This window comes from Ranitomeya imitator, chromosome 3, assembly GCF_032444005.1.
Source record: "Ranitomeya imitator isolate aRanImi1 chromosome 3, aRanImi1.pri, whole genome shotgun sequence".
NCBI lineage: Eukaryota > Metazoa > Chordata > Amphibia > Anura > Dendrobatidae > Ranitomeya > Ranitomeya imitator.
Window position 1 is genome coordinate 407389 of NC_091284.1, and position 15901 is coordinate 423289.

Here is a 15901-nt window from a genome sequence, read left to right on the forward strand (position 1 = left end):
AATCTATTTCATCTCTACATTTGTCTTTTCATCTTAACTCACAGTCATTATATGTGGGGGCTGCCTTTTCCTTTGGGGTATTTCTCTGAGGCAAGGTAGGCTTATTTTCTATCTTCAGGCTAGCTAGTTTCTCAGGCTGTGCCGAGTTGCATAGGGAGCGTTAGGCGCAATCCACGGCTGCCTCTAGTGTTGTTGGAGAGGATTAGGGATTGCGGTCAGCAGAGTTCCCACGTCTCAGAGCTCATTCTATGTTTTTGGGTTATTGTCAGGTCACTGTATGTGCTCTGACCTCTATGTCCATTGTGGTACTGAATTATCTTATCATAACATACAACATCACCGCGCTAATAGGAAGGCTTCTAACTCCACCTGGTAAAGGGGACTTGTCACGATACTGTTTGAAATGTGATATGATTTTGTAGCTTTGCCTGTTAGACCCATGCTGCGGGCTAAAAAAAACCCCTTCTCTCTCTGTCTCTCTTTGCTTCTATGTGTGTGTGAAGCTATTCTTCTCAATGCTCTGCCCTGCCCCCAAGCCAGGAAGGTTTATTGCGCTTGTAGCGGCACAAATCTCCCTCCAGCTGAAACTGGTCTGATATCCCTCTTAAGACACGTGGTTCTTTGTCCTGTTTTAGTGAGATATTGGGCCACCGATTTGGGCTAGGAAAATAATAAGTCCATTTTGCGAATCTCCATCGGCGGATCTATCGGTCACTGTGAACACGAGCATCTAATTCCACCAGGTAAAAAAAGTATGGATTTCTCTGGAACTGCATGTCCCAACTAGCCCAAATTTGGTTTCATTAGAAAGCCAATTTTAAAATAAGCTGAATGAGGGGTGTGCTGGGATTTTGGCATGTTCTGGAGCGGAGATACGAGCATTATAAAACTTTGTGTTAAATTTGGTAAGTTTGAGGAGATGGGAGGGTCCGAGGAAACCAACCCCTTTAGTGATGTTACGAGACTGGGGTTTAAAAGTCTCTACACTTAACCCAGCCTTCAGTCTGAGTCTTACCTGAGGAAATGTTCCTACCCAGACCTCCTGATGCACTGGGACATTTGGGGTTCCGCCTACCAGCATGGTTTTGCCTTGAAATGACCTGAACACATGTAAGTGTTAACTTCTCATTTAATCCCTGTTATTTTTATAATTACCCTTGTACATATTTTCAATTGTCTCTTTTGTAACATCCTTGTAATATTGTGATAAAACACTGCCTAATTTTATGGAGTAAAATATTTAAAATACTAGATTCGTTCTTCCTGCTCTAAAACGTACCCTAAGTCTTCTGAAGGGAATTACGCTACTGTTTTGGGTTAGCTTCGGACCCGTTAATCGAAGCTGGTGGCAGCATACCGTGTTCTGGGTATTTGGGAGTTGTTGTAGCGACGGCAGCGTTGATAATTATTGTTCCTGCCTGAGTGGGAGTAGTTATATCGCCTCGCTGCAGCTTGCCCAATAGCCAGTACATATCAGGCAGCCTTTCTGGCAACTAATTACCCTAGGTGCAGTACCTAATCTGACCTGAGGGTAAGGGGGCGCCAGAGAGCTGCAAGTTCAAGCGGAACTGTAAAGCGGGATATACATAAATCCCTGCAGTTCGTGGTATATTGAAGAGCAGTGGGATAACTAGAATAAGCCCCTGCTGTAAACTAAGAGGTCAATAGCCTTGTGTGTGTTTTTCATCACATTGCAGCAGTGGAGGGATAACTAAGATAAGCCCCCTGCACATGTGATAGCCGTCTGTTGGCCTAACGTCACCCCGATCCGTGACGTAGGGGTGACAGTCACGGTGTGAATCGTGACTGACAGGACTCTGAATTTGCTTCCAAGCCGGCCGGACCCTGCCTGTAGCTGTGATTTGGTGCCCTGGACTGCAGTTGCCTGAAGCCTTCAGTAAACCAGGTAGAGACTGCAAACCTGTGTCCTCCGATTCTTACCGCACCACTCACCATCTACACACCGGGAGCCCTGGGGACCCAACTTCACCTGTGGGTAGTTATACCACCTAGGTGCCATAACATCACCCCAGAGGACCCCTTTAAGCAGCGTCGGTCCCCACTGACCGAACACCACAGGTGGCGTCACAAACACAAACTTTATTCATAAAACCCCTTAAAGACCTTTCCCCTCTATTTGGGCACCCAGGGCCATGGACTGGGTCGCAGCCACCGTGACATCCCCTTTAAGTACCGGAAGCGTTATAGAGTACCCCACAGCCCTGGTGGGAGACTCAACAATATGCCTAATCCCAAGAAATATTAAGTTTTCAACCATTTTTTCATTATATAAAGCAGAATAAATTAGTCAGTGCAGTGTGTTATTAGATAGGCTGTCACAATATGAAGAGATCTTGTTCTGCGCCACTCACCCAGATGCTCCATGTCCCATGTCTCCATCTTCAGGACTCCAGAACTTTGATGTTTCACCTCACACCTGAATGTCCTTCTCCGATCCTTCAGTGCTGGTGTGTAACTCATGGAGCTGGTGGCATGGAACAGACCAGACTGGTCAGGGAGGATATCAGTGGTGACCGAGGGCAGGATGCGGCCATCGTCTGTGTGCCAGGTAGCCTCTATGGTGGCCGGGTAAAACGAATGGATCTTACAGGACAGCTTCATGGTGCCCCCCACATGAACCGTCTCCTCGGTCTGCTTTATGGCGTCCAGCACAGGAACAGCTGAGGAAACAGGACACATCAGACACAACATCAACAACATTTCCCAAGACTCTTTCTATGACCAGTCAACTATTTGTGTGACAGGTAAAACTGCTGCAAGTCATAATTATGGCTATAACAGGGAACATGCAATGAAAGCGTCTCCTCTGAAGAACACAAGTCACAGATCAACCTGAGCACAATGCATTAAACAAGGCGCATGACTGAGATAAATGGAGTCTAATAATGACACAAAATGTGCCAGTATCAGGCTGCAGACAAATAATCCCCCATTGTTTAGGACTGTGGGAGAAGCTGACAGAGCCGACAATAAGTGTTGCTTGTACAGTATATCTCTAGTCTACACATGGATCTCTTCTGTGGCATTTATCTTGTCTTTCCATTTTTCAGAAAAATGTCAGCTGTTTGTGACAAGTTGTGCACAAGGACATAACATTGGCTTCAATGTCCCTAGTCCCGAAGCTGAGTGATTGCATTCAGAGTGCCAATGGTTAACACGAGAGATGGAGAATGGACATGCAGGACTCCAGCCACGAGCCATCAGTCATGTGCACACCATATTGCTGACATTACACCAGCCCGGGAGTGCCGGGAGGTAAGGAGATTTGCAGGGCTCCCGTCCTGTGTTTATAGGGTCCTGGCTGATGGCCGGAGACCTGCACATCCATTTTCCATCTCTAGTCAGTAGTACAGCTTTACAATCACCGGTGGATGGGTGGGAGGACGGCATTGTAGTCACAGCATGGTCAATGAGGTCCCCCATTGCTTGGTAGTCGTAGGAGTCTGTCATGGACTCTGTGGACATCCTTCCTTTATCATTTGCCATGAGCCCCGTGAAGATTGGCTACCTATAACCCGTCTTCTGTCTCTCCCCGGCCCCGAGGGGTAATATCACTCTTATGTCATTATCTAACATCTAGGAATGTTCTCAACACTAAAGGTACCGTTACACTAGACGACTTACCAACGATCACGACCAGCGATACGACCTGGCCATGATTGTTGGTAAGTCGTTGTATGGTCGCTGGGGAGCTGCCACACAGACAGCTCTCTTCAGCGACCAACGATCAGGGGAACGACTTCGGCATCGTTGAAACTGTCTTCAACGATGCCGAAGTCCCCCTGCAGCACCCGGGTAACCAGGGTAAACATCGGGTTACTAAGCGCAGTGCCGCGCTTAGTAACCCGATATTTACCCTGGTTACCATTGTAAAAGTAGAAAAGAAAAAAAAACACTACATACTTACATTCCGATGTCCGTCACGTCCCCCGCCGTCAGCTTCCCGCACTGACTGTGTCACCGCTGGCCGTAAAGCAGAGCACAGCAGTGACGTCACCACTGTGCTCTGCTTTACGGCCGGCACTGACAGTCAGTGCAGGGAAGCTTTCGGCCGGAGCGCATGCATTAGAAGCGCTCTTGCCGAAAACAGTTTTAACCATGTGGACTCCGGGGGACGATACAGACATTGGAATGTGAGTATGTACTGTTCTTTTTTTTTTACTTTTACAATGGTAACCAGGGTAAATATCGGGTTACTAAGCGCGGCCCTGCGCTTAGTAACCCGATATTTACCCTGGTTACAAGTGAAGACATCGCTGGATCGGCGTCACACACGCCGATCCAGCGATGACAGCGGGTGATCAGCGACCAAAAAAAGGTCCTGATCATTCCCCACAACCAACGATCTCCCAGCAGGGGCCTGATCGTTGGTCGCTGTCACACATAACGAGATCGTTAGCGGGATCGTTGCTACGTCACAAAAAGCGTGACGTTGCAACGATATCGTTAACGAAATCGTTATGTGTGAAGGTACCTTAAGCCAAGAAAAAGTCTGGTGCATGAGCAGCAAACTCTGTGTGTGACCCCAGCCCCATGACATGCAGCCAGCTGTGTCATGCAACATGCAGTTTTTGCAGATGCCGACACAGTTTTGACTATGCATTTTCTGACTGCATGGTGTTTAGTTTGATCATTACCACAGGAGTTTCATGGGATCTCAGATGGTTTACTTCTACTAGGCTATGAGCACCTGACTGTGTCTGAGAGCAGATTGATTGTCTACATCCATTGTCTGAATGCTGATCCATGTCCATTCCTGATGTATGTGAGATAGTTATGGTGGTGTATGGGGTCCCATAATGCCTGGACCCCCAGTGCTCTCACCTGTAACATTCATGACCATTGCTTGTTCTGCCCTCTTCTCGGTGGCCGGGTGATAGGCTCTACAGATGTACGTGACACCATCATCTTTCTGGACACATGGTCTCATCATTAAGGCACTTAGGTTACAGTAGGACTTGTCCTCAAGCTCATGCTCGGTTATTTCGTGGTTTCGTCTGGTGTTTTTCTCGTCAATAGAATTCCAGGTTACAATTTCTGTCTCTCGACCTCCCTGATCCACCTTCAACCATGTTACCTGCAAAGTCCTGGGCTTAAACCCCATAATTGGACAAGTCAGGGTGGTCTGCTCCTCGTGGGTCACATACGCTGGGCGGACAATCTTTAGTAAAGTCGGAGCAACTACAAGAGGATAAAAGGAGAATTTTCTGATGAAATCATAAAAGCTGAAGCCGAATCCTATGCAAGCACTGTACATGGGTGATGTGTCCATTATGGCAGGCAGCGCAGTGCACTACTGGCATTGACAAGCATGACTATGGCTGTAAGATGCTCCATGGCCAAGACCCTATGCACCCTATATCCTATGTGTGCACATGTACACTTCACCTGCTGTCACTCTCAGACAATCTGCCATAACTTGGAGGAAGTCGGGGCCTTTGTTGTCATGAATAATGAGCCAGGAGTTAGTAATAAACTCTTGTTTACTGGGTCATGGAACGATGGCCGACAGATAGCAGGTAAAACCCTTGAACTTTTCATTTGCATTACATGACTGTTTACGATAATGCAAAAATGTCATATTGTGGGTACAGTTAAAGAAGGTTCCATGGCATACACACACTGTGGACCATTCTGACCCCACACTCTTCTTACTCTGCCTGCTGCCTGTGTGTGTGAATTCTAAGCCCCTCATTTCACACCTCCCACAAGAATTTATATGGTTCTAAGTGGCAGCAGATAAATCTCCCTACCCCATTCATTCCCCCCTCCCACCTGGTACTGGTTAAAACTGGTGTAGAAACCATGAGCTTCTATTGTTCTATTAAAGTGATATATGTGGGCACCGATCTGGGCTAGAGCTATAAGAATTATATATTATGTCCATCGCTAGATCCAGAACTCACTGAAAGCGCTAGCAGCTAAATGCAACAAGTGTAAAGTGAGGGTTTCTCCATAAGCGGCTCACGTAAGTACGCCGTGTTTACACTTAAAAGAATCTCCCCAATGTGGTGTACCTCGTGAGCCTAGTGTATTTCTTATACGAGGTTCATACAGCGAGATATGCATAAAAATTGCATTTCATACCTCTAAGAAAAGGGGAGGTTTCAGCCTCTAAGTGAGGTCACCACAAGGGGAGTGCCTGGGTTTTAGGCTAGGGAATAAGTAGTGAACCAAGCAGTCTTCACATGTCTTTTGTCCGGTGTCTAGATGCTATACAGGGGTGATGCATCTGGATATATGTAGCCCCTCCTCCTCAGCACACGGCCAGCCATGATGATGCAATGACATAACGACCTGTAAGTGTTCTTTTCTACTGTAATCCTTTTTTATTTGTAATTGTTTTGTACATATAATTTGTCTCCTTTATAATATATTTTTATACTTTGTAAACACTGCCTACCTTTTTTGGAGTAAAATATAAAACTACTAGCTTGTCTTTCCATGCTCTATAACAAACTGTTGCGTCCTTTGAAGTAAATTACACTACTGATTTGGGTTGGCTCCGGACCCATTAATAATTAGAAATTCGGAGCTGGTGGCAGATGATTTGTCCTGTGTGTTCGGAAACTTTGTAGCGACAGCGGCTCACACTAAGACCTCCAGGGCTCACACTAAGACCTCCAGGGCTCACACTAAGACATCCAGGGCTCACACTAAGACCTCCAGGGCTCACACTAAGACCTCCAGGGCTCAAACCAAGACCTCCAGGGTTCAAACCAAGACCTCCAGGGCTCACACCAAGACTGCCAAGGCTCACATTAAGACCACCAGGGCTCAAACTAAGACCTTCATATCTGGCGAACACTACGACCACCAGGGCTCACACTAATACCTCCAGATCTGCCTAACACTAAGACCTCCAAGGCTCACACAAAGACATCCAGGGTTCTCACTAAGACCTCCAGATCTGTGGAACACTAAGACCTCCAGGACTCACACTAAGACATCCTTGACTCACACTAAGACCTCCAGGGCTCACACTAAGACCTCCAGGGTAAACACTAAGTCCTCCAATGCTGGCTAACACTAAAACATCCAGAGCTCACACTAAGACCTCCAGATCTGGCTAACACCAAGACCTTCAGATCTGTCTAACACCAAGACCTCCAGATCTGGCTAACACCAAGACCTCCAGATCTGGCTAACACCAAGACCTCCAGATCTGGCTAACACCAAGACCTCCAGATCTGGCTAACACCAAGACCTCCAGATCTGGCTAACACCAAGACCTCCATATCTGTCTTACACCAAGACCTCCAGATTTGGCTCACAGCAAGACCTTCAGATCTGGCTCACACTAAGACCTCCAGGGCTCACACTAAGACCTCTAAGGCTTCCACTAAGACCTCCAGGGCTCACACTAAGGCCTCTAAGGCTCACACTAAGACCTCTTATGCTCACATTGAGACCTCCAGGGCTCACACTAAGACCTCCAAAATTTACACTAAGACCTCCAGGTCTGGCTAACACTAAGACCTTCAGGGCTCATACTACGGATGAACTGCTAGCTCTGTGTAAAAGCCAGATGGAGTTCAAGGTATGCAGTCTCATGTGTTTACAGAAACCTGTTACATGGGGAGGTCCCTGATTCAAGTGTCTGGATTCCAGGGTTTCACATGGTCCAGGCTGATAGAGACATAGCTAAGTGTGTTAGAAGAAGGGTGGTGGGGTGATATTATACATTAAGAACAGATGGTGTAATTGGCGGCATATTACTGCTAAGGAAAGTCACTGCAGTCAAAACATTGAACTCTTAGCAGTTGGCCTTAGGCCTTACTATCTACCAAGAGAATTCTCAATTTGCATTGCAGTAGTCATGTATATACCTCCATGTGCCTGCCAAGAGGCAGCTGGGGAAATATTGTCAGGGGTGTTGGCTCGCCTTCAGACAAAGCACCCAAACTCGTTAATCGTAATGTCTGGGGATTTTAACAGAGTCATGATCTCAAAGGCTCTTCAAAAGTTCTATCAATATGTTAAATGTGCAACAAAGGACAAGATTATATTGGATCTCCTCTATGCAAACGTTAAAGACGCCCATTCATCGTCTGCACTATCCCCTTGGGGAAATCTGACCACAACCTCATACTACTGTCTCCATCTTATCAACCAGTTGTCAGCAAACAACCAGCGACTATAAAACTAATCAGGAGGTGGTCTCCTGCAGCTGGGGAGGCCCTGCAAGACTGCTTTGACCTCACAGACTGGGCGGTGATATGCGACATGGGAGAGCATGATGATGTAAATTATATTGTCGGGAGAGGAACTGATTATATAAATTTTTGTACTGATACTGTAGTACCAGTTAAAAAGATTTGATGTTATGCAACTAACAAGCCTTGGATTACAAAGGAAAAATAAACACTGTTGTGAATTCTGCTCTTGGGCTCCCTCCGGTGTGTTATGACCTGGTGGTTAGGAGCACCCGGACTGACCTGATAGTTAAACCTCATACAGGACGAGCTCTGGGATGTGGGAGCTCTGCTGACTGCAAGCCCTAATCCTATCACACACACTAGAAATAGCCGTGGAGCGCTCCTGACCAGACCTAGGCGCCTCGTCACAGCCTAAGAACTATCTAGCCCTAGAGAAAGAAAATAAAGCCTACCTTGCCTCAGAGAAATTCCCCAAAGGTAAAGGAAGCCCCACACATATATTGACTGTGAGTAAAGATGAAAGTCACAAACGCAGAAATGAAACAGGTTTCAGCAAAGGGAGGCCAGACTTACTAAATAGACAGAGGATAGGAAAGGTAACTTTGCGATGAGCACAAAAACCTACAAAAGACCACGCAGAGTGTGCAAAAAAGACCTCCGCACCGACTCACGGTGCGGAGGGGCCACTCTGCATCCCAGAGCTTCCAGCTAGCAAGACAAAATCATGAAAACCAGCTGGACAAGAAAACAGAGAACAAAATAAGACTATAAGGAACTTAGCTTCTGCAGGAGAAGGCAGGTCACCAGAGAGATCCAGGAGCGAACTGAACGAATGCAAAAACATTGACAGCTGGCATGGAGTAACGATCTGAGAGGAGTTAAATAGAGCAGCCAACCAAAGGATAAACCACGTCACCTGTGTAAGGAACCTCAGAAGCAGCAGCTTCACTCATAGCCACCAGAGGGAGCCCATAGACAGAACTCGCCGAAGTACCATTCACGACCACAGGAGGGAGTTCGACAACAGAATTCATAACACCGGTGGTTGTTTATGGTAATGCAGTTGTTCTTGAGCAGCAGTCTTGGACAGGTGTTTCTGCTAATTGCAATGCTGACTGGGGTATTTAGCTGTGCAGGACTCATTAGTCCATGCCAGTAGTCAATGTTCCTTTGGAAGTGTTGGTCCTCTGCCTGGCCTCTCCTGCTTGCTGCCAACTCAGCAAAGATAAGTGTTTGCTTCATTTTTTAGACACACGGCTTTGTGTTTATTTTTGTGCTGACCTTGTTTCTATTTTGTTCCTGCTGGACTGTACCTGTTGTTTTTCTCAGTCTAGTTGGACTCGCTGGAGTCGCAGATATACTCTCCACATCTTTAGTTGGGTGGTGGAGTTTTTGTATTTTTCTGCTGTGGATATTTTGTAGTGTTTTATGCTGACCGCATAGTATCCTGTACTTTCCGTTCCTATCTAGGTAGAAGTGGCCTCCTTTGCTTATCCCTGTTTTCTGTCTGTGTGTGTCTTTTCCTCTCCTACTCACAGTCATTATTTGTGGGGGGGGGGGGCTACCTATCCTTTGGGGATCTTCTCTGAGGCAAGAGAGTTTTCCTAGTTCCATCTTTAGGGGTATTTAGTCCTTAGGCTGTGTCGAGGTGTCTAGGTCTTGTTAGGCACACCCCACGGCTACTTCTAGTTGCGGTGATAGGATCAGGGTTTGCAGTCAGTAAAGTTACCACTGCTCCAGCGAAGGTCATTTCATGCTGCTCCAAGGCCACCTGATCATAACAAAACTCCAAGCAAATGTGGTGCTAAGCACCTACGGATTTTTCGAATGCATCCACTTCTAATGAAAAAATGTTAATAAAAATTAATTTATTTTCTCAAAATAAAAAAATAAAATATATTTGTAAAATATTTTTAAAATACAGTACAACGCGTTTCGGCTGCTAATATTACAGTGGAGCCTTCATCAGGTAGCAAAAAAAAAACAAAAAAAAAAAACAGACATACAATAAGCACTATAAAGTGATGTTACAACCTCCAAGTTTTCTTATTTATGAGGGTTCCTAGAAGGGATTAGCAGGGCGGGACCAGGGATCAGGTTCTCCTTTCCTGACGAATAACTACATGGTAGCCTATAAAGAGACTCATTATTCTTATATATATAAAAGAGCAATTTAGTACTTCTATTCTATCCAAAATGAGCTTTTAAATACATGGTGTTACATTGTTGCGAACAAACATAACATCATAAGTAAAGGTATACAAATAATTATAAATATGATTCACTCTGATACTTTATCAATTTTACTGCTATCGTCTCTACCTGAATCAATTCATCCCATAAAAAATACATGTTTTACAAATATATTTTATTTTTTTATTTTGAGAAAATAAATGAATTTTTATTAACATTTTTTCACTGGAAGTGGATGTATTCAAAAAATCCGTAGGTGCTTAGCGCCACATTTGCTTGGAGTTTATTTCTCCTTTAAAGTCGCCACCTATGTGGATCTGAAGCAGGATCAACACAATAGTTCTCCACAGTGATGCGCACACCTTATTGGATTATACAACATACGGAGAAGAGTTGTCTAAAGAATTGATTCCTTGAGAATCTCAACGTGCATTTCTTACCAATAAAAGATGAGCATTACCACAATTAAAATAATTTTTTTTAACTGTTGGTAAAAACGTATTACGCTCAGAGGAAGCGCCGCACTTGTTTCTTTTTCCTCTTTCGCTAAACCAGGGTATTTCTAGAGCCTTGGATTACAAAAAAATTGAAATACTTACTAAACAAGAAAAAACTGGCATTTAAAATGAAGGATACAAAGGAAATTAAACTGATACAAAGTGACTTAAAGGGGAAAATTATGAATGCCCGTGAGGTGTTCCGAATTAGGTAACCCTAAGGGAACCTGTCACCCCCCAGGCATTCTTAACTAAAAAAGCCACCTTGTGCAGCACTAATGCTCCATTCTGACAAGGTGGCTCTTTTAGTTCGGGTCCCTGCAAACACTGAAATAATCGCTTTATCAATTTGTCCATGATTCCTCGAATTAGACCTGGGGGAATGTCTTTTCCCCCGGACAGAAACGCCTCCCAGCTGTCACTCAATACTCTGTGGGCAGGGCTCGGTCTCCTCTGCTTTTATTAATGTGTCACTGGGGCTCCCGGATTTACCACCTTATCAGTGACCACCGCGGTGCGCCCTTGTTTCCCAGACGACCTTCTGTGGGGGGAGCAGCAGCAGCCGCAACAGCGACCACTTTGAGGAAGTCAACACGCAGCAGTCGCCCGTGTGTTGTGCTGCGGCCCCGGTGCCTGCGCTGTAAGTTCGAAGGTTCCTTTTAAATTAGAAAAGAAATTGTCACACAACAATTCCATGGAGGTGTGGTCGGGCAAGGCCGCAGCATGGGGAAGTGGATCTGCCCTTGGCTAATGAAATTAACGAGTTTTTCAACAGATTAGTACTTGTCTACTTGTGCCCGAGTGTGAGGGCCTATTCTGACCCCCTACAGTTTGTGTACCAGCAGAGATTGGGGGTGGATGATGCTGTAGTGTCTCTGCTACATACAGTACATTCATTCTTGGACAATGATGGAACTGTAGTGCGCGCAATGTTCTTTGTCTTCTCAAGTGCTTTCAATACCTTACAGCCGCTCTTACTAGGTAATAAGCTGACTGATAAGGCGGTAGATCAGGGGATGGTGTAATGGATGACTACCTGATGGACAGGCCGCAGTTTGTAAGGATGTGGGAGGTGGTATCTAGCAGTGTACGGAGCAGTGATGGAGCCCATCAGGGTACAGTGCTGTCGCCCTTCCTCTTCACATTGTATACAACTGACATTCCGTGTAAATCAGATCTGTCACCTCCAAAAATGCTCAGATGACTCAGTGATTGTAGGGGGCATTGTGGGGGGCCGGGCGGAGGAGGAATATAGAAGGGTGGTTTCTGAATGTGCATTGGTGCTAACTGTCTAGAACTAAATGTAAAGAAAACCAAGGAGTTGGTGGGGAGTTATAGAAGGAAAAAGGAGGATTACTTACTAGTGATGAGCGAATATACTCGTTACTCGAGATTTCCCGAGCACGCTTGGGGGTCCTCCGAGTATTTTTTAGTGCTCGGAAATTTAGTTTTTATTGCCGCAGCTAAATGATTTACATCTGTTAGCCAGCATAAGTACATGTGGAGATTCCCTAGGAACCAAGCAACCCCCACATGTACTTATGCTGGCTAACAGATGTAAATCATTCAGCTGTGGCAATAAAAACTAAATTCCGGAGCACTAAAAAATACTCGGAGGACCCCCGAGCGTGCTCGGGAAATCTCGAGTAACGAGTATATTCGCTCATCACTATTACTTACCGATCAATATTGCTGGCCAGGAAGTGGAGATGGTTGAGAGCTACAAATATTTGGGGGTTCACCTTGACAGTAAACTCGATTGGAGGTGTCATACAGAGGAGGTTTACAAGAAGGGAATGAGCAGACGGTACTTTCTTCGGAAGCTCAAGTCGTTCAATGTGTGCAGTAAAATGCTGGAAATGTTCTACCAGTCAGTTGTGGCAAGCGCCATCTTTTTTGCTATCATTTGCTGGGGCAGTAGTGTGCGAGTAGCTGACGCTAATAAGCTCCACAAACTTATCAAGAAGGTAAGAGCGGCTGTTGGCCTCCATCTGGCCGCTTCTGAGGAGGTATTGGAGGATAGGATTCAGAAGAAGTGTACTGTAGGGCTATAATAATAATACACCCACTATACGGGCAGAAGAGCACATTCAGCAGACGCCTAATTCTACTAAGGTGCAAGAAGGAGAAATTCAGGAAATTGCTTGTGCCTACTGCTATGGGGATGTATAACAATTTCCTAAACGTGAAAGAGGACAATGACCTGTTGGTGCACTAATGGCAATGATCAGAGATTTAAGTACCTGCATTCACCCAAATTTGTTTGTAATGTAATGTGGTTACTCATGCGCAAGATCTGTGACTAGTAATTACTTTATGTAATAATGTTTGTAATGTTGTAATGTTTGACATGCTATTTGTAATGCTGCTGTAATACCATAATTTCCCTATGGATCAATAAAGTGTATCATATCGCATTAAGACCTCCAGGTCTGACTCACACGAAGACCTCCAGGGCTCCCACTAAGGCTTGTGCCTACAGTCTCTATCACTAGGTGCCCTGACTTGCAACACTCTACTATGAACACACCCAGTATGGCTGGCAATGCTCAGAGTAATCTTCCTTATCTGTATCTAAGCTGGAAAAAAAGCCCCCAGCCATGAATTGCCCCCAGAAAAACTGCATATAAGGAAAGTTAAGGTACTGTGACATTTAGCGACGCTGCAGCGATATAGACAACGATGTCGATCGCTGCAGCGTCGCTGTTTGGTCGCTGGAGAGCTGTCACACAGACAGCTCTCCAGCGACCAACGATCCCGAGGTCCCCGGGTAACCAGGGTAAACATCGGGTTACTAAGCGCAGGGCCGCTCTTAGTAACCCTATTCTGACACCGATATATGTGGATGATGTATCTGAGGGATGTGATCACGAATCGCTATATAAACAATGGCGGACAGCGTTACTCACTAACTGGGCTCCTAGTCCTTATCAGCTGTGCGTGGTGATCCGGAAGGATGATGCAGTGATTCATTCAACAGGTTTATTTACAGTACCTTGGTGAGAGTGAGGACTGTAGGTTAGAGCTGTTACAGAATCACCAGATAGAGAGAATAGAAGCTTCAGGTTAGAGGTAACAAGAGAATCCTTTCTCCAGCTCTGCAGCACATGTGGGATCCAAGATGGCACGGAGTACAAAACAGGAAGAGAAGGAAAAAGATAGGAGGAGCTAAAGACAGAAAGGTGTTGTGGGAAAGTACCACAACAAATATTACAGTGTGATATAGCAACGGCCAGTAGATGGCAGCAAAGTATAACAAATACAATAAATGATAGAACTGAGTATATTACCATTACATAAATGTCCATGTATGGCTGAAAGTCTATCTGAACAAACTGAACAGCACAAACCCGATGTTTACCCTGGTTACCATTGTAAATGTAAAAAAAAACACTACATACTTACATTCCGGTGTCTGTCGCGTCCCCCGGCGTTCTGCTTCCCTGCACTGTGTCAGCGCCGGCCGTAAAGCAGAGCACAGCAGTGACGTCACCGCTCTGCTTTACAGCCGGCGCTCAGTCAGTGCGGGAAGCTGACGGCGAGGGACGTGACAGACACGGAATGTAAGTATGTAGTGTTTTTTTTTACATTTACAATGGCAACCAGGGTAAACATCGGGTTACTAAGCGCGGCCCTGCGCTTAGTAACCCGATGTTTACCCTGGTTACCAGTGAACACATCGCTGAATCGGCGTCACACACGCCGATTCAGCGATGTCAGCGGGGAGAGCCAGCGACGAAATAAAGTTCTGGACTTTCAGCTCCGACCAACGATCTCCCAGCAGGATCCAGATCGCTGCTACGTGTCAAACACAACGATATCGCTATCCAGGACGCTGCAACATCACGGATCGCTATCGTTATCGTTGTAATGTTGCTGAGTGTGACGGTACCTTTACCCACATGGGCAAAATCACGAGTTATCACATCCAGAGCATGTGTACAATGTGCCCCCCTGCTGTACTGATATAACGTTCTTATCACCTCCCTACTCCCCCTGACCTGTAATATGTTATATCACTCCGGAGTCTGTGTACAGTGTGACCCCGGCTGTACTGATATAATGTTATTATCCCCTCCCCCGACCTGTAATATGTTATATCACTCCGGAGCCTGTGTACAGTGTGACCCCGGCTGTACTGATATAATGTTATTATCACCTCCCCCGACCTGTGATATGTTATATCACTCCGGAGTCTGTGTACAGTGTGACCCCGGCTGTACTGATATAATGTTATTATCCCTTCCCCCGACCTGTAATATGTTATATCACTCCGGAGCCTGTGTACAGTGTGACCCCGGCTGTACTGATATAATGTTATTATCACCTCCTCCCTGTGATATGTTATATCACTCTGGAGCCCTTGTACAGTGTGACCCCGGCTGTACTGATATAATGTTATTATCCCCTCCCCCGACCTGTGATATGTTATATCACTCCGGAGTCTGTGTACAGTGTGACCCCGGCTGTACTGATATAATGTTATTATCCCCTCCCCCGACCTGTAATATGTTATATCACTCCGGAGCCTGTGTACAGTGTGACCCCGGCTGTACTGATATAATGTTATTATCACCTCCCCCGACCTGTGATATGTTATATCACTCCGGAGTCTGTGTACAGTGTGACCCCGGCTGTACTGATATAATGTTATTATCCCCTCCCCCGACCTGTGATATGTTATATCACTCCGGAGTCTGTGTACAGTGTGACCCCGGCTGTACTGATATAATGTTATTATCCCCTCCCCCGACCAGTAATATGTTATATCACTCCGGAGCCTGTGTACAGTGTGACCCCGGCTGTACTGATATAATGTTATTATCACCTCCCCCGACCTGTGATATGTTATATCACTCCGGAGTCTGTGTACAGTGTGACCCCGACTGTACTGATATAATGTTATTATCCCCTCCCCCGACCTGTAATATGTTATATCACTCCGGAGCCTGTGTACAGTGTGACCCCGGCTGTACTGATATAATGTTATTATCCCCTCCCCCGACCAGTAATATGTTATATCACTCCGGA

At 45.7% G+C, this 15901-nt stretch overlaps 1 protein-coding gene across 1 annotated transcript in view; it reads right to left on the reverse strand.

The window, feature by feature from the left end:
* Positions 1-2412: 2412 nt before the first annotated feature.
* The window catches only part of LOC138671501 (uncharacterized), a gene marked incomplete at its 3' end in the record, with an annotated part of 224974 nt that continues 211485 nt past the window's right edge, over positions 2413-15901 (reverse strand). The window contains exons 8-9 of the mRNA XM_069759677.1: positions 4846-5202; positions 2413-2681 (exon numbers count right to left, since the gene is read on the reverse strand). Coding sequence (XP_069615778.1) covers positions 2413-2681; positions 4846-5202 — 626 coding nt within the window. The remainder of the gene's footprint in view (positions 2682-4845; positions 5203-15901) is intronic.